The sequence below is a fragment of the Simochromis diagramma genome, unplaced genomic scaffold, assembly GCF_900408965.1.
Source record: "Simochromis diagramma unplaced genomic scaffold, fSimDia1.1 OVJJ01000656.1, whole genome shotgun sequence".
NCBI lineage: Eukaryota > Metazoa > Chordata > Actinopteri > Cichliformes > Cichlidae > Simochromis > Simochromis diagramma.
This window is the reverse complement of record NW_024387038.1, coordinates 2,794,687-2,813,168: the sequence shown is the minus strand read 5'-3', so window position 1 is coordinate 2,813,168 and position 18,482 is coordinate 2,794,687. Positions and strand designations below refer to the sequence as shown.

General features: G+C 41.3%; 1 protein-coding gene across 4 annotated transcripts; it reads left to right on the top strand.

Annotated features, from left to right (window-relative positions):
* Positions 1-658: 658 nt before the first annotated feature.
* LOC120740973 lies at positions 659-16,746 on the top strand. 4 transcript variants are annotated; one of them, XM_040043541.1, is made up of 4 exons: positions 659-709; positions 7,716-7,761; positions 11,374-12,834; positions 14,207-16,746. In XM_040043541.1, the coding sequence occupies exons 2-4, from the start codon at positions 7,751-7,753 to the stop codon at positions 16,110-16,112; spliced, it is 3,378 nt and encodes a 1,125-aa protein (XP_039899475.1). In that variant the 5' UTR covers positions 659-709; positions 7,716-7,750; the 3' UTR covers positions 16,113-16,746. The 4 variants fall into 4 exon arrangements, with proteins under 4 accessions (XP_039899475.1, XP_039899478.1, XP_039899476.1 ...); XM_040043544.1 differs by lacking the exon at positions 659-709 and adding an exon at positions 2,869-2,879; XM_040043542.1 differs by lacking the exon at positions 659-709 and adding an exon at positions 5,414-5,657.
* The last annotated feature ends 1,736 nt before the right edge of the window (positions 16,747-18,482 follow it).

Below are 18,482 nucleotides of genomic sequence, written 5' to 3'. Positions count from 1 at the left end.
AAAGTGAAAGCAGGAAATGACAAATGTAGCACAGCAGCAGCGTTTAACACGTCTGAGCGGAAACAGAAACTCGGGGATGAACATCATTCATAGAACAACTTCCAGCTTCTTTGCTCGGCTACGTTGGATGGATTTGCATTTAAAGAGGCAACAAGACTAAAATGGTTAGGGTCAGGAGGTCAAAGGTCAGAGCTCCTGTGGGTCTGAGGGCGGCCTCACGCTGGAGAAGGAGGAAGGAGTCGGACCTGAGCCAGTGTTTGACATGAACACATCAGCACGGCTGTCAGTGAGCCTAACGACAGCCGTTAGCACATTTCAGTGTTTCAGTCATAAAAACACTCCGTCACTGTGGTGGTTACAGTGACATCATGCAGTTTGTGCTTTGACCTCCAGAGGGCGACAAATCAGCACAGACAGAGAGCTCCATTCAAACTTGCTGCAATCAGGAATAATTCTTCAAATATATCACAGTGTTTGAGCAGTTATGATATCAGGGACAATCTAGACAGGTGTGACAATACTGAACATGTCACATGACACACCTCAAACACATGTGACCACCCTCAGTCTGCACTTTCATTCATGACTTCAACAGGTTGAAACGGCTTTGAAGAAGCAGCGTTAGGTGTTTCCTTCCTGCCAAAGTTTTCTTTCATTCCTGAACTTCGTGGAGTGGAGCTTGTTGTTGGTGCCTCTGTGTGAAGAAACTGTAAGTTTGCTTTGTTTCCTCCTTAACAGGAACTTTACTGTTTGTTTAGCTCAGGTTTGATTTTTTCACACAACAACTGTGTGTCTTTTATTTCCGGTCTCCCATTAAAGTCAGTCTGTAATGTTTGCCAACGAGGCCAGATGTGTCCGCCATTTTCTGTTAGTTTGTGATCAGAGTCACACTAAAAATTTAATTGGCCTGAGCTCACCTGGAGAGACTCTGAGCTCTGAGTGTTTATATTTACACGGACCCTGGAGACGATAGTGACTTGAAATGAATATTTTCTATAGATGGTGTTAGATATAATGTTATATATGTTATGTCAATATGTCGGTGTAATACTGCGCCACAACTGTTCACACTGAAACAAAGATGAGGACACAAAGGGTTCGGCTTAGATGGAACAAAGGTTACTGTTAAATTTAAAATGGTCTCTTAAGAAATCAAAACCTTTAAAATGCTTGCATATCAGTCACAGACATTAACATTAAATAATATGATAAAAATTATAATATATTTATTATTTATATTATTAATCTATATATTAATATTTTTATATTTTTTTATTTTTTTTTTTTTTTATTTTTATATTTTTTTTTTTATTTTTTTAAATCTTTGGCGTTTTTCTTGTGGAACGTCAGTCTTAGGTTTTTTATTTTGTACTAGGTCTGTTTCCTTCCCTGCAGTGCTTACTCCTTTGTTTTTTGGTTACCTTTTTGGTGGGCGTCTTTGGGGTGGTAATTGTAGTATGAATTATGTCGTGTTACGTTTTATGATGGTACTGTATCCGTCATTTACCATTTGGTGGTATTCGTCAGTTTCTGTGTGGTCTTTTCCTTTTCATGCGCTTGGCCTCTCTTTTTTGGTATTCCCACCCGTGGACCCCAACAAAACACACATTAAGAGGCTCTAATGCTGTGTCCATCTCACGGCCCAGGTCACCTCTACTTACGGCTCATGTGAAGAAATGTTTTATAAACGTATCAAAAAATGATTTAACAGGGCTTTGGAGTTGATGTAACGCTGCAGTGCATTGTGGGAGCGCGGGCTATTGAGAAGGACACGAATCAAAACAAACACACTGTGTTGGACGGACAACTGCCAGAACCAGCTTAATCAGCTCTCAAAAGTCAAAGGACTGTGTCGGGACCGATGCACTGGACACCAAATAATAAATAAATCACATAATACAAAAAACTGCTATTTACATCAACATAAATAGCTTTTTTTTTTTTAAGGAAACAACACAAAACAGGCAAACCACAACACAATAAAAAAAAAATATGAAAACTAAAAGAAGATGCACCTCTGTCAAGGGACCTGCATGAAAAACCGAACCTTTATTCTGCAACGGAAAATAGTTGTGGATGATACAACCTTTCAATGGGACCTTGTGGTCCCGATCTCTCTCTCTCCCCCCCCGCCTGTTCCTGTGCTACTGAGTGTAACTACCGCCCCTCCCCCTCTGCCCAGCGCAAAGCACAAGGCTGGCGGGCTTTTCATTTCTAACCAGGGTCATCTGTGCAGCAACATTTCTCATGTGGCACTTTTCCTTGATCAGATCTGTTTGAGCTTCTAGTTTCAGACGGAAGCAGTAAAAACACTGAGATCACAGCATTCAAACTCTTTAAACACACAGAGTCAGACTGCTGATACTGACTGGTCACACATGAAGTCACAGTTCAAGATTTGTCTCCAAATCTGCACAGAGACATAAAAACTGTGCTGGATTGAGTGCAATGTTTCATTGATGCTGATAATAATTAATGTGTCATGACAAGGGCGTAGATTTGGCATGGACGGAAGGGACGTGTCCCCACCAATAATTTGATCTCTTCGAGTAAATAAAAACAAACCGATAGAAAGAAAAAAAACGATCTGTCAGCGTCTCATTCACCCAGCGGAGCAGAAAGAGTTAAATTACGTTCATACTGGACAAATATGGCCAATGTGATTGGCTGAGCCTTTCAGGGAGCTCTGTTTAGTTTCAGCAGCGGCAAACCTGCGCTGCGAGGAGGAGAGGAGGACGGCAGCAAAGAGGAAGAACCTGGATATAAGAAAGTGTTTTTCAAAGAAACCTGTGAGTCACTTAAAGCCAAGTTCACTCATAAAATGTGTCACAATAACGTTACAGGCTATGCTAGGCTTTGGCCCACATCAGTCTGAAACTGTATGTAACCATGAATAACGTGTTTTGGAAACTAACTGCACAACAGGCAGCACTATCAGTTCTCTCAGTCTCAGAGCAGCATTTCTAATTTTGATTGAAACTGTCAGAAAACAGCAGCCTCGAGCAGCCCGGATATTAGTTTACAGAGGTTGTTAAAATTATATGTCCAACGTTAAAATGTTGGTGACACAATAATTTCATCCTAATGGCACTGACGTATTCATAGGTTCATTTTTGAGACAAAATATCATGAGGTAGTCATGATTTTGCAAATATTCCACCTGGTAGTGCAGTTTGCACAAATTGTTTTGAAAATGCACTCAGCCTACAAACATTACTGACGAGCCAAGATCTGCACAAAGTGACAGAAACACTGAAGCAGCTCCACATTCAGTTAAATCCTTCCCAAATCAAAAACCCTGGATTAACGGAGATGTTCGCGCGGCACTGGTGGCACGGAGCACCGCCTTTGCCTCCGCGAACACATCGGACTACAAACACGCACATTACCAACTCCGGAAGACGATCAAAGCAGCCAAACGTGAGTACAGGGACAGGGTGGAGCAACAGTTTGACAACCCTCGGAGTATGTGGCAGGGACTAAACACGATCTACTTTAGAGGGAAAACCAGCACACCGCAGACCACGGCCTCTCTGTGTGAGGATCTAAACGTATTCTACGCTAGATTCGACACAGCGAACACCATGAGACCGGACAGTGTGCGCACCGCGGATGACGTCAGTGCGCACACTGTGTCTGAGGAGGATGTGCGGAAGTGCTTCAGGAAGGTGAACGCACGCAAAGCTACAGGTCCGGACGGGATTCCCGGCCGCGTCCTCAAGTCATGCGCGGCTCAGCTGGCTGGAGTGTTCACGCACATCTTCAACCTTTCCCTCTCTCTGTCTGTAGTCCCAGCCTGCTTCAAAATGGCCACCATCGTCCCTGTACCCAAATCCTCCACCATCTCCTCATTGAACGACTGGCGACCTGTAGCCCTGACCCCCATCGTAAGCAAATGCTTCGAGAAGCTGGTCAGGGACTTCATCTGCTCTGCACTACCCGACTCACTGGACCCTCTACAGTTTGCATACCGCCACAACAGGTCCACTGATGATGCCATAGCCCTGACACTACACACTGCCCTGTCACACCTGGAGAAGAGAGACACGTATGTGAGGATGCTGTTTGTAGATTACAGCTCAGCATTCAATACCATCGTTCCCTCGAAGCTGGATAGGAAACTGCAGGATCTAGGACTGAGCAGCTCCCTCTGCAGCTGGATCCTTAGCTTCCTGTCTGACAGACGCCAGGTGGTCAGACTGGGCAGCATCACCTCATCCCCCATCACACTGAACACTGGTGCTCCACAGGGGTGTGTACTGAGCCCTCTCCTGTACTCACTCTACACCTACGACTGCACGGCCACTAACAACTCCAACATCATTGTGAAGTTTGCGGACGACACTACAGTGGTGGGTCTTATCACCAACGGTGATGAGACGGCTTACAGGGAGGAGGTCAGCGCCCTGACCCACTGGTGTCAAGACAACCATCTCACCCTCAACGTCGCAAAGACAAAGGAGTTGATAGTGGACTTCCGGAGGTGCAGAGAAGTACACACCCCCATCACCATCAACGGCGCTGCTGTGGAGAGAGTGAGCAGCTTCCGCTTCCTTGGTGTACATCTGGCTGAGGATCTTACATGGTCAGTACACACAAACAAAACAGTGAAGAAGGCGCAGCAGCGCCTCTTCTTTCTCAGGAGACTGAAAAGATTCGGCATGAGCCCCCGCATCCTCAGGACCTTCTATCACTGTGCCATTGAGAGCATCCTCACTGGATGCATCACCACCTGGTATGGCAACAGCACCGCCTACAACTGCAAAGCTCTCCAGCGAGTAGTGGGTGCTCTGAACGGATAATTGGAGGTGAGCTTCCCTCCCTCCAAGACATCTACAGGAAGCGCTGCCTGAGGAAAGCGGGGAGGATCATCAAGGACTCCAGTCACCCCAGCCATAAACTGTTCAGACTGCTTCCATCAGGAAGGAGGTTCTGCAGCATCCGGTCCCGTACCAGCAGACTGAGAGACAGCTTCTTCCACCAGGCCATCAGACTGCTGAACACGTCATAGACACCTCAGCTTCACTACTGGAACTTTAACATTATGCACTCCATACTGTACAGTAATGCCACTGTTTTGCACATGTCTCAACTCTGTATATTTTATATATTTTATTTATTGTTTACTCTATTTAATTTGTAAAATATGTGTACACACACACACACACACACACACACACACACGTAGAAAAATATTTAGTGTACACATCCAGAAATGCATATACTATTATATATTGTACATATATTTATTAGTTTCAGATGTAGCCATTCTTGTATTTTGCTTGTTTACATTATTGTATTTTGCACAACTCTGTTGCTTGTGAAGCTCGCACACAAGAATTTCACTCACATGTGCTGTACCAATGTACCTGCACATGTGATGTGACAATAAAAGTGATTTGATTTGATTTGACATTTTATTCTTATTGTCATGTTTGTCCTGTTTGTCAGGTGACAGAAGAACCAACACAAAGCTCAGAGAGCAATGGTGATACAAGATCACAGGTGAAACTGGAGGATGACCTGATGGTTCATAACTGTATTTGAAGCACATGTGTGACTGCATGTATGTGGAGTGTCTCACTGTTATTCATCAGGTGACAGAGGCAGCTCTGCCATGTTGTAGCTCAGACAGAGGTGAAGAGGCGAACTCACAGGTAACTGACTGAGTTGGTGCTGTAGATTAACTAGTATTTATTATCATGACAACTGTCAGGCTGCTGATGTAAATTGTTTCATTAGTGTATATTTGACAAAGAATCTGAATTGACATGTCTCACTTTTATATGGCACAAATCAATGTGTTATTTTATCAGGTGGCAATATGTCCTAGTGCAGTCAGAGGGGAGGAGCCAGGGCCAAAGGTGAGGCCCATCAAGCACAGAATAATAATTTAATCTGAGGATAAAACGCAGGTACTGAGGCTGAAAGAAGCTTCAGTGCTCTCAGAAGACTAAAAACATGGCTAAGGTCAACAATGACTCAAATGAGATTAAACAATGCTGCTGTGTGTCCACCAGCAGAGACTGGACAGTACAGATGGAAAACCAATATGCCAGCAGTTTACCTCAGTTAGTGAGAGGAGCAGGCCTGTGTTTGGCTGCTTCACATAGAGGACATTGAGTTGTTGTGTGGGCACCAGTAGTATTAATGTCTGTTGCTGTAACAGTTGCTGTAACTGAAGTAATGTTGTTAAGTCCTTAAAGTCATATTCTTTATTGTCATGACTGTATTTGAAGCTATTTTTATGTTTGTATGATACCTGATTTATATGAAATATGGCTGAAATAAACTAAAGCCTAAAATACTTAGTCAGTCATTTATTTAATAGTAATTTAACATTATATAATTCACATATAAAACTATGAATTGTGATTTTAAATGGTTTAAAAGCATGTAGAATAGCACATGTAGGCAAGTATATTTACTTCTTTTTTTTATTATCAAGAAGCAAAGACAAAAAGGGAAAAAATAAGAAACAGGGCAGCGTTCGGTGGCTGAATCATCCGTCCCCACCAACGCCTAAACCAAATCTACGCCCTTGTGTCATGATGTGTGAAGAGCACAGAGGGATGCTATGCACTAAAACACCTTCCTGTTCCTTAAACAAGCCACAGCTTGTTTCATGTTCTTATGCTGCTCATTTATTGTAGTCCGAAAGTGAAAGTACACCAGAATATTACAGCTAACAAGTAAACACTGACATACATCTTCCCCACTATCACCAAGTACTTGCTCATATGGGGTTGTCTGATAGCTAAAGCTTTCTCCAGAACACTGTAGCTATTGGGGTATCTGGGTCATCATCACAGTGTTTTTGTATTTATGATTTGAATTTTGTTTGTTCATTATAGTGTTCTCTGTGTGACTGGTTCCTAGTTTAGTTATCTGTATTTCTAGTCTAGGTTTTCTGGTGTTTGGTCCCGTTCACCTTGTCTTTATGTTTATTTTTCTGTTCCTCGTCATGTTTATTTGCCTTGCTCTCTCGTCCCTCTGGTTATGTTGTTAGGTCATCTGAGTCTTTAGGCTTTCATTGTCTTGCCTCCCTGCTGTTCCATACCCCATGTGTAGTCTTGTCTCTATATTTATTCCCTTGTTCCTCAGTCATGTGTCTGTCACTCCTGTCGTTGCCTGTACCCAGTCTGCGTCTCAGAGTCTGTGTTTTTCTGTACTTCCTGTTTTACTTTGATAGTCTCCTGTCGGTGTGAGTTGTGTTCTGTTTTGTTTTGTGTTCTGTTACCTGCCGTGTTTCCAGGTGTTCCCTTTTTGCTCTGTTTCCCTCTTGTATTTATTGTGTTCGTCTTCCTCTGTTCAGCATCACACTGTCCATCATTCCCCACTGTGTGGTTCTGCCTGTCTGTTTAGTTCATGTGTATTCCAGTTTGTTTTCTTCTTCTTGAGTCCAGCAATAAAGCTGAGTTCTGTAGGTCATTCTGCATTGTGTGTCAAATATTCTGCCTGCTGCACACAGTGTATGGCAGTAGGCTCTTTACAGAATAAACACAGTAGACAATTTGGTGCTATATTGATAAACTTGAAGTGAATCAATTCTCCCCCGTGTCTGCGTGGGTTCTCTCTGGGTACTCCGGACAGCTGGGATAGGCTCCAGCGCCCCCCCGCGACCCTGAAAAGGAAAAGCGAATGGATGGATGGATGAATCAATTATTTTTCTAGGATGGCTGCTTAGATTTATTTTCTCTCATATTTTTTCCCAGGTATCATCACATCTGCTTGATCCTCACAGCTCATTATGGCAACACAGTGAGTACTATTAAAACAACTGAACAAATTATGAGGTATATAGTGGTTTGCAAAAGTATTCAGCCCCTTTAAACGTTTCCACATTTTGTCACATTACAGCCACATACATGAATCAATGTTATTGGAATTCCACGTGAAAGACCAACACAAAGTGGTGCACACGTGTGAAGTGGAACAAAAATCATACATGAATCCAAACATTTTTTACAAATAAATAACTGAAAAGTGGGGTGAGCGTAATTATTCAGCCCCTGAGTCAATACTTTGTAGAACCACCTTTTGCTGCAGTTCCAGCTGCCAGTCTTTTAGGGTCTGTCTCTACCAGCTTTGCACATCTACAGACTGAAATCCTTACCAATTCTTCTTTGGAAAGCAGCTCCAGCTCAGTCAGATTAGATGGACAGCGTTTGTGAACAGCAGTTTTCAGATCTTGCCACAGATTCTCGATTGGGTTTTAGATCTGGACTTTGACTGGGCCATTCTAACACATGGATATGTTTTGTTTTAAACCATCCCATTGTTGCCCTGCTTTATGTTTAGGGTCGTTGTCCTGCTGGAAGGTGAAGCTCCGCCCCAGTCTCAAGTCTTTTGCAGACTCCAAGAGGTTTTCTTCCAAGACTGTCCTGTATTTGGCTCCATCCAGCTTCCCATCAACTCTGAAGAGAAGCCCCCCCAGAGCATGATGCTGCCACCACCATATCTGACAGTGGGGATGGTTCAGAGTGATGTGCAGGGTTAGTTTTCCACACATAGTGTTTGCATTTTGGTCTCATCTGACCAGAGCAGCTTCTTCCACATGTTTGCTGTGTCCCCCACATGGCTTGTGGCAAACTGCAAACGGGACTTCTTATGGTTTCCTGTTAACAATGGCTTTCTTCTTGCCACTCTTCCATGAAGGCCAACTTTGTGCAGTGCACGACTAATAGTTGTCCTATGGACAGATTCCCCCACCTGAGCTGTAGATCTCTGCAGCTCGTCCAGAGTCACCATGGGCCTCTTGGCTGCATTTCTGATCAGCGCTCTCCTTGTTCGGCCTGTGAGTTTAGGTGGACGGCCTTGTCTTGGTAGGTTTACAGTTGTGCCATACACCATTTCTGAATGATCGCTTGAACAGAGCTCCGTGGGATGTTCAAGGCTTGGGAAATCTTTTTGTAGCCTAAGCCTGCTTTAAATTTCTCAGTAACTTTATCCCTGACCTGTCTGCTGTGTTCTTTGGACTTCATGGTGTTGTTGCTCCCAATATTCTCTTAGACAACCTCTGAGGCCGTCACAGAGCAGCTGTAAAGCACGACAAAGCACGTACAAACCCCAAAACGAATACTTTTGCAAGCCACTGTATACACTAAACAAAATGGGGCAACCTTTTTTTTTAGCAAAAGGTTTGCTCTTTCTTTTTTCATGTAGTTAATGACATAACATGTTGGCATAGCACCAGTAAAGTATAGGACTGTCAAACAAGCAATGAACTAATGATTCAAATATTTGTGTTTCGATGTAAACAAAAAACCCTCACAGAATCAGTGAAAGCCTATTGACAGAGGGATAGGCTCTAGCGCCGCCCGCGACCCTGGAAAGGATAAGCAGAAGCGAATGGATGGATGGATGTTCATCAGTTCCTGCTCATGTCTAGCTCAATCCCACCTAACCCTTTTCAACCCATTTGGACAGCTACTCCTGTCCCCAGAATCTATCACTGTGATTACTCCAGACTCTGATTCACTGCTGTAGTTTTATAACCTTTCGTAGTTGTGAATGTCCTCTGACTGAAATTCTTTTATAGTGGTAATGTTTTGAGCACAGGCAACAGAAGCTCAATGATCAAACTCAAAAGTTGCATTTTATGGTTTATTTTTCCAGTTTGGCAAGCGATAACAAATATCCATCTTTCTTCCTTCCGGCTGCTTCTCCTGCTTTGATAACAAACCATAGGCCCACCCCAGTGCATGCTGGTCCTATACCAGTCCCTTTAGTTATACAAAATGGCCCTACAGTTCTTTCTGACTGACTTAATGTTGTGGAAATTTTAATAATAACCTGCAACACACCCAGTGAGCTTGATTTGAAGTGGGTTTAATAAACACAATGCAATGTGGAGAGAGCATCCCAGTGAAACACCAGGACCATCTCTGAATTGTGGCCACCGCCCTTACATCTTATATACAGACACACAGACAAAGAACATCCACAGACTCTTACATGTTGGCCCACATTCCACAGCAGATCAATTATTAGCAGATCCTTAACTGTTCATTCCACATACATACAAACTGGTGACAGGAGTGCTCTTACTATACTAAAGTGATATGGTTAAAATATGTGATTAATACATGAGAAAAGAAATCTGCCACCACACTTAACATGAAAAACAATAACACAAAACAAAATGAAGCAAAATATTAACCTACAATTAAAACTTGTAAATAACCCAAAAACATAAACTGTCAGGGTCGGTGACCCAGTGTTTTCAGTTTTGTTCATGTTCAGTTTATTTTGCCACTTCCATGTGCTCACTCCTGCTTTTCCTGTGTCAGCTCGTCTTGTGTCATTAGCCAGATTATGTTCAGCTGTGTACTCACCGCTCTCTCATTATCATCCTCATCAGTCTGTGTATTTAAGCCCTCTGTTTCTACTCGTTCACTGTCGTGTCATTGATGTTATGTTGTCCTTCCTGTGTGTTCCCTCAGTTCAGTCCGCCATTCTGTTGTCCAGCCAGTCAGTGTCCGTTCACCCTCTGTTCATCCACTCCTGATAATAAACCTTCACCAGTCTTCACCTACCTGCGAGTCCTGCGTTTGGGTTCCTTCTTCCTCGCCTCCACACCATGCCTGACATAAACAAACCAAAAACAAATCACAAAAATAAAGAATAACAACAAATGCGTTCAAATCAGAAAATTCTAGATTTCATTTGTTGGTGTCATAGCCTTTTCCAAAACAGAAAAACAGTCCAAGAAAATGCTATGGGTGGCAACAGGATTGTTGGGTTGATTTTTGGTTTGTATTTTACCACGAAATAAATACCATATATTTTCAAAGAATCAAGTCGGAAGTGTGTTCTGAAAAAATCTTTTACAACTTAAACATAAATGAAAGTTAACTTAATATGATTACACAAATCATTTTAACACCTCCCTTTGTCCCAGCTGACATTTGACCAAAAAAACAAACATTTCCTCCACACCCCTCTAGTGTGCTCTTAATCCCCTAATTAATGGGAGGATCCAAAAGTTACCAGATAAATCCCTTTTCTAAAAGTATAAGTAACTACAGATTTACGTAGCAAAACTAGCTAAGTCTATTCTTACTGTTTTAAAGAAAAACCAAAAATGAATAGAAATTTTGATTCCTAAAAAGTCAATAAAAATGTGCACAGAACTGCTCATACATAGGCAAACTGAGACAAAATAATACTAGACTAAACAGCAGCATGAGTTGTGACTTTAAGTGATGATTTGAGGGTAAAGGTGAAAAACCATTCGCCAAGCTTGAGAATAAACATTCAAAGCCAATAAACTCTGAAAAGTCATCAGAAACATTGTGACAGAGGGGGAAAACACTTCAGTTACACAAATTATATCATTTTTTATTTACATAATCTATGTTTTATCTAAAGGAAATATGAGAGCATCATCTCCAAGAGTGATCAGAGATCTGATGGACCTCCTGCTGTCTACCAGCTGAGACCAAAGACACAGAAGTTTGGAACTCTGACAAGAATCACTGTTGGAGAAAAAAATCAATACAAGACAAACAGAACCATCTTACTGGTGGGAGAAACAGGAGCAGGAAAATATACTCTGATCAACGCTCTGCTCAACTACACTATGGGAGTGAAGTGGGAGGATAGAGTCTGGTTTCAGATCATAGAGGAGGAGAAAAGTCAGACATCAGATGTGATGGTGTACGAGATCTTTGGTTTTGAAGATGAAACTCTGCCCTACTCTCTGACCATCATCGATACTCCTGGATATGGAGACACCAGAGGGACTGAAGAAGATGACATCATCAGTGAAAAATTATTGGATTTGTTTGGATCAGAGGATGGAGTCCATGAAGTTCATGCAGTGGGTTTGGTCATGAAGGCGAGTGATAATCAATTGTTTGACCGACTGAAGTACATCTTAGATTCGGTTATGCCTCTGTTTGGAAAAAACATGGAGAAAAATATCATAGCTCTGATCACACACTCAGATGGAAGAAGACCTAAAAACCCTCTTCAAGCTCTTGAAGCTGCAGGAATTAAATGTGCCAAAAATGAGAATAATCAGCCAGTTTTCTTCCAGTTTGATAACTGCCAGCTTGAAGATGAGGAAGAAGAATTTCTGAAGCCAATTTTTGAAAGATCAGAGAGAGGAATGAAAGAGTTCACAGCCTTCCTGAAAGAAACTACACCTGTGAAGCCAGAAGCATCTCCTGAAGTGTTAAAAGAAAGTATCAGACTGACAGCCTGCATCCAAAACCTGCAAGAAAGAATCAGATTCACTGAAGTGAAACAAAGAGAGATAAAACAGAGTCAGGAAGCTCTGGAGAAACATGACAACATGATGACTGAAGAGGTCCCTCCATTTGTTGCTGAAGTTTTTAAACATAAAGAACCTATCAGAGCAGAGATGTGTGGGCCGGGTTTTAAAGCAGCTGTCAGCTGTACAGTCTGTGAGGAGAACTGTCACTATCCTGGATGCACGGTGCCCTTAAATCACTGTGAGGTCTTTATAGATGGTCTCTGCACGTCATGTACCAGGAAGTGTCCTGGATCAGATCATGTGAAAGGAAAGTGGAGATATGTGACCAGGATAAGGAGAGGTCAGAAGAATGAACCATCAACAAAAGAGAAGGATGTTCATTTACTTGGAAAGGAAATGAAAGTGCTGACAGCAGAGAAGTCCCAGTTCCTGGATGAGTCCTACCAACATGTTGTCAGACTGGAGCAGATCGCTCTGAAAGCTGATTCAGTGTCCACTATGGTCCACTTGGACTACCTGATTGAGAAGATGGAGGAGAAAGGAAACACAGAGAAGGTCCAGAAACTGGAGGAGATGAAAAGGAGAGAGGACGAAGGAGCCAAAGCACAGCGGTATGTTAAACTGACAGCACTTACAGAAGAGTGTCTGACTTTTATAATTATTATTAATGTATACATTTTAATTGTAAGGATTATTATTAATAACTATTTTCTTTTCAAAGGTACATGATAATTAAAAGTTGTGGGAAATATATCCTCTTTATTAAGCTTGAGTAGTGGCATTTTGGTAAAACTTTTATAAAATGAAGTAATTATAATCGTTTTCTTAGACATATTGCAAAATGTGTTCATAAAAAGTTGGCTTTAGATGATTCGTGGTGAAAGGTGACACAGAGTGTAGTAAAGATCAGGGCATGCATGCTTACACACGCACACAGCAAGTAGACTCATTTCTAGGTTAGAGTTAAGCCATAATTTTGCTTGTCACTGCAATTTGTACCTGCAGAGCGACAGTTTTTTACAGAACGTGCTCATGATCTTCCAGAGATAAGTGAGAAGAAGAACAAATAACAGGAAACACCTGGTGTGAAGACGGTGAAAATGTCTCTTTAAGTGTGTTAAAGTTTGTCAACAAAGAAGTGTGGTGACTGTCATTAACTGTAACTTATGCATGTTAGGTATCTGCTTGACGCAAGAAAGGGCGTGAACCCTGACATTTAAAAATCATTTGAAGTGTGCTTTCTAGTGGAGATTTATGCTGAGGATTGTGATGGTGTATTTCTTCCCACACGTGTGTTTGATAAAATCATTGTTTTGACACATCTGGACCAGTGGTTGTTTGTCTCACACATCAATCAAAAGAATTGGAGACAAAGTGTACAGATTAATGTCGCTGCTGAAAGACATCAGTGAAAGTTTGTGCTGGGTTTGTTTCACCCTCAGCATTCAAACTGTTACTTCTCTCAGCGTGACACAACACTAATGAACTCGATCACAGAAACCACATTTCTGTGATCGATGAAGAGCATGAGTGTCACAAATAATGACAATAAAAACTACAAATGAAACTGAAACTGTAGGAATCCAGGCCAGCAACAGCTGTGACCCACTTAGATGGTGTCATGCCAGCCCAATGAAAGGTTGAGGGAGAAAAGAAATGTATTCAGCCTGTGAATTACTAATAAAGAAATGAAAAAAAAAGCTGTCTTCTGATCATGTGGGCAGCGTGCTGTCAGCTTCCACAGTCACCTTTGTCTCAGAAATATATAACGTATAATTTAAAATATCAGTGTGACCACTAATGCTTTGGGAGAGCAGACAGAAAAAATATGAATCTAAATGGTTAAAAGAAAAAATCGTTTAATTTTATGTGACTTTTGATTCTGAGCAGAGATGGATCGGCTCAGTTTTAAATGTTAAACTGTAGTAACATGTTCATAATGTTTACATGTGTACTGAAGACATTTTGTTCTTTTCTCTGCAGGATCAGTTTGAACTCATCACCACATGAAGACATCATCTTAAACAGTTTTCTCATCAGTTCAGCACCCCCTGATGTCTACCAGCTGAGACCAAAGACACAGAAGTTTGGAACTCTGACAAGAATCACTGTTGGAGAAAAAAATCTATACAAGACAAACAGAACCATCTTACTGGTGGGAGAAACAGGAGCAGGAAAATCTACTCTGATCAACGCTCTGCTCAACTACACCATGGGAGTGAAGTGGGAGGATGGAGTCTGGTTTCAGATCATAGAGGAGGAGAAGAAGAAAGATCAGACAGAAGGTCAGACAAAAGGTCAGACAGTAAGTCAGACATCAGATGTGATCGTGTACGAGATCTTTGGTTTTGAAGATGAAACTCTGCCCTACTCTCTGACCATCATCGATACTCCTGGATATGGAGACACCAGAGGGACTGAAAAAGATGACATCATCAGTCACAGATTATTGGATTTGTTTCGATCAGATGATGGAGTCCATGAAGTTCATGCAGTGGGTCTGGTCATGAAGGCGAGTGATAATCGACTGAGTGACCGACTGCTGTATGTCTTTGATTCAGTGACGTCTTTGTTTGGAAAAAACATGGAGAAAAACATCATAGCTCTGATCACACACTCAGATGGAAGCAGACCTGAAAATGTTCTTGAAGCTCTTGAAGTTGCAGCAATTAAATGTGCAAAAAATGAGAAGACTGAGCCTGTTCACTTCCTGTTTAATAACTCACAGTATGAAGACCGAACAGAAGAAAATACGTCTTCAAAGCATTCATGGGAACTTACACAGGAAAACATGAATCAGTTGACAGACTTCTTGGGAAAATCTAATCCTCAAAAACTGATGAAAACAGGTGAAGTGCTAAATGAACGAATCAGACTGAAAGCCTGCATCCAAAACCTGAAAGAGAGAATCGAGCTGGCTGAACTGAAACAGACAGAAATCAGACAGATGCAAGAAGCTCTGAAGAAACATGAAGAAAAACAGAGAGAAGAAAAGAAAAATCTTGAAGAAGTTAAAGGAATCCACGAAACTCTAAAGAGCCAAGGAGAACAGAAACATGAAGAAGCTCAAAAAATCCAACAAACTATGAAGGAACATGAAGCAGAGATGAAGAGGAATGAGAGGTTCACTGTAGAAGTTGATGAGCCCTACAAAGTGAAAGATCCCATTGATAGTGGGATGTGGGGTTTAGTTTTTTATGAAGCAGCCGTCTGCTGTACAGTCTGTGAGGAGAACTGTCACTATCCTGGATGCACAATGGGCTGGAAACCTGCACACTGTGAAGTCATGAAAAGAGGTCGCTGCACTGTTTGTACCAACAAGTGTCCTGCATCAGATCATGTGAAAGAAAAGTGGACATTTGTGACCAAGACAAGGAGGGTAATGAAGACGAATGAAGAAATGAAAAAGACGTATGAGAAGAATGAGCTAGAATGTGAGGTACAGAGGCGTGAGTTAAAAACTCTTACAGAGGAAGTGAACAAAACAATGAAAACAGTAGCTGTTTTATCACAGAACAAAAGAGAAAAGGAGCAGAAATATGAAAAGTATCAAAAAGAAAGTGAGGAGAAGTGTACCCTGTTGGAAAATCTCGAAAAGGAAATGAACCAGCTGAGAGCCGAGAATTCCCAGTTCCTGGATGAGTCCTACCAACATGTTGTCAGACTGGAGCAGATCGCTCTGAAAGCTGATTCAGTGTCCACTATTGTCCACTTGGACTACCTGATTGAGAAGATGAAGGAGAAAGAAGACACAGAGAAGGTCCAGAAACTGGAGGAGATGAGAAGCAGGGTGGATGAAAAAACCAAAAAAGCAGCATATTTGTACAAGTTTAGTCAAATACCATCAGCTATGAAAAACATTGGGACATCCTTGGCCTGGTATAAGTGAAACATGTAAAGAAGCATCAGGCAGCTGTGTAGATGGCTTCTTTTTTCTGATACTTTCTATACTACATGGTCAGATGTACCCCACAGGTTTTTCTTGTTTAGCTAACAGATGGCATATTACTATTAAAAATGCATATTAGAAATTACTTGTTGATTATTGAACAGCACTGACATCTCTACTTAGAGAGCAGTCAGTTTGTTTAGCAGTTTTGTAGTCCTAAGGAGAAGCTACTGTGGCTCAGTGTTTGTTTTATGCATCAAATCAGTACCAAGCACAGCATGTGGCTCCATCTGCTTTGGTGCTGCCTTCAGAAAAAAGTTAATTACTTCTAAAATAATTTTCGCCTCGAGAAGAAATTGTTATATAAAAATTCCCCAAATTTTTAAGAGTTGAATTTATAGCATTTAAACAACGTGAAAATGACTGATCAGTGAAACATGGTGACCTTTTCTTCAAAGGTCTCATGTACAGAGCTATAAATCATGTGGTAATGATATTTTGTATTTTTATAGCGGCTGATAGTTAATTGAATGTGAGGAATTGATTTTTGATGCAGACATGAGGGCCTCCTGCTAAGACGGGAACATCATTTGTGCTTTCATATTTTATCCAGTTAATAAAACGAATATATAATTTCTCATTTATAGAAAATCATTTGATTTATTGCTTTTTCTTTATTAACATACATGTATTTCACACAGGTATTTGTACTTATGTAACATCTTATGACTAATATTACGACATAGACCCCACAGTGAGTTATTATGCAGAGCAGAGCTGGTCTGAGCTGCCAGCTGTGCTGTAAGTGCAGTGAGGACGCCCCCTGCTGTTCAATGATCAGTACAATAGTGTATGAGAACAGCTCCCTCTGTCTCTGATGTCACAAACTAAACTGTGTTCTCCACAAATACATGTGTTTCTGTCAAGTTGTTCTACTGTTGTCAGTGTGAGCTTTATTCTGCTGCTCCTCTCATGGTGACTCAGTGAAGTGGTTGTGGGACAGTAACATGTCACTCCAGATCCAGAGACATGTTGTTGTCTTTCTAAACAGTGAGTACAGAGGAGGTTGGAGACACTGAACTCAGACACAGTGTAAAAATATTCAATCCATCTTTGACTCTTCAGTGTTTCTGAGTCCAGTCCTGAAACATGATCTTCTTCCATTTGATCGATGCCTCGGATTCTTCATATGTCTTCATGCTTTGAATGGCTGCTTGAAATATTTCTGATGATTCAGGCCAAGTAGAAACATTTGGATCCTTTCATGTTGGACTTTGTTTAAATTCTCTATATTCTGTTCTTCCATATTAAATCATCTCCTGCTTTTTGCACTTTTTTGTCAATTCTCAATAAAAATTCTGCTTCATTCAGTCACTTTGCTCAGAGTGTCTTCACTGGATCATCGGCTGATTTTCTCTGTTTCTCTTTGTTCCTCAAACACTTTCAATTTATTGTTTGCACCAGAGAAACAGGGACATGCCTCTTAAACCATTTTAACATTTAACACAAGGAAGTAACTGTAACAACCAGTAGTAACGACAATATAGTTATGTATTTATATATAATTACACAACGTGCTTTATTTGGATGTGTGTGACTCTCCTGGTCCTCCTTATTCATCACTGACTGTTCACCTGAATAACTTTGATTGTTATTTGGTGTCAGCACTAAACACTCATCATGACACCAGCAGTATATCATCACATGTAATTATGAACGTGTGCACTGTGTTATATGTTTTTCTTCCAGATCACAAGGTGAAACATTTGAGGCCTGTCTGAACACTCAGTGTTCACGCTGTGTGAAGGCTGCAGGTAAAAATACATCAGTCAGCTCAAAAAACATCCAAAACCTGCATTTGTAACCTGAGTGAGATCCACGAGTATCGATGATGATAACTGATGGAAAAAATACAGACAGGCTCTCTGATTGGTTCTTATTGTAAAGCATTCAGCTCCATCTTGGTTCATATCTCCAGCCGTGACTCACACAGGAGGAGCAGGTAGGAAGTGTTAGGGAGGGGCTGTTGTCTCCGTCTCCATTATGCTCCATGAACAGAGACGTGTGGATTCTGAGCTCCATGGATCAGTTGACAGACTTCTTGGGAAAATCTAATCCTTAAAAACTGATGACAACAGTTGAAGTGTTAAATGAATCAGACTGAAAGCCTCCATCCAAAACCTGAAAGAGAATCAAGCTGGCTGAAGTGAAACAGAGAGAAATCAGAAACATGAAGAAGCCCTGAAACAGACAGGAAATAAAATAGAATTTAAGAAAATATTGAGTCTTTCAAAAAATCTTGAAAATGAAATGAAACAGCTGATAGCCGAGAATTCCCAGTTCCTGGATGAGTCCTACCAACATGTTGTC

Excerpts from the sequence above, each read along its gene's own strand:
- LOC120740973 (XM_040043541.1), top strand. Across the intron at positions 12,835-14,206 it reads GAAGGAGCCAAAGCACAGCG|GATCAGTTTGAACTCATCAC; the intron begins GTATGTTAAACT and ends TTTTCTCTGCAG.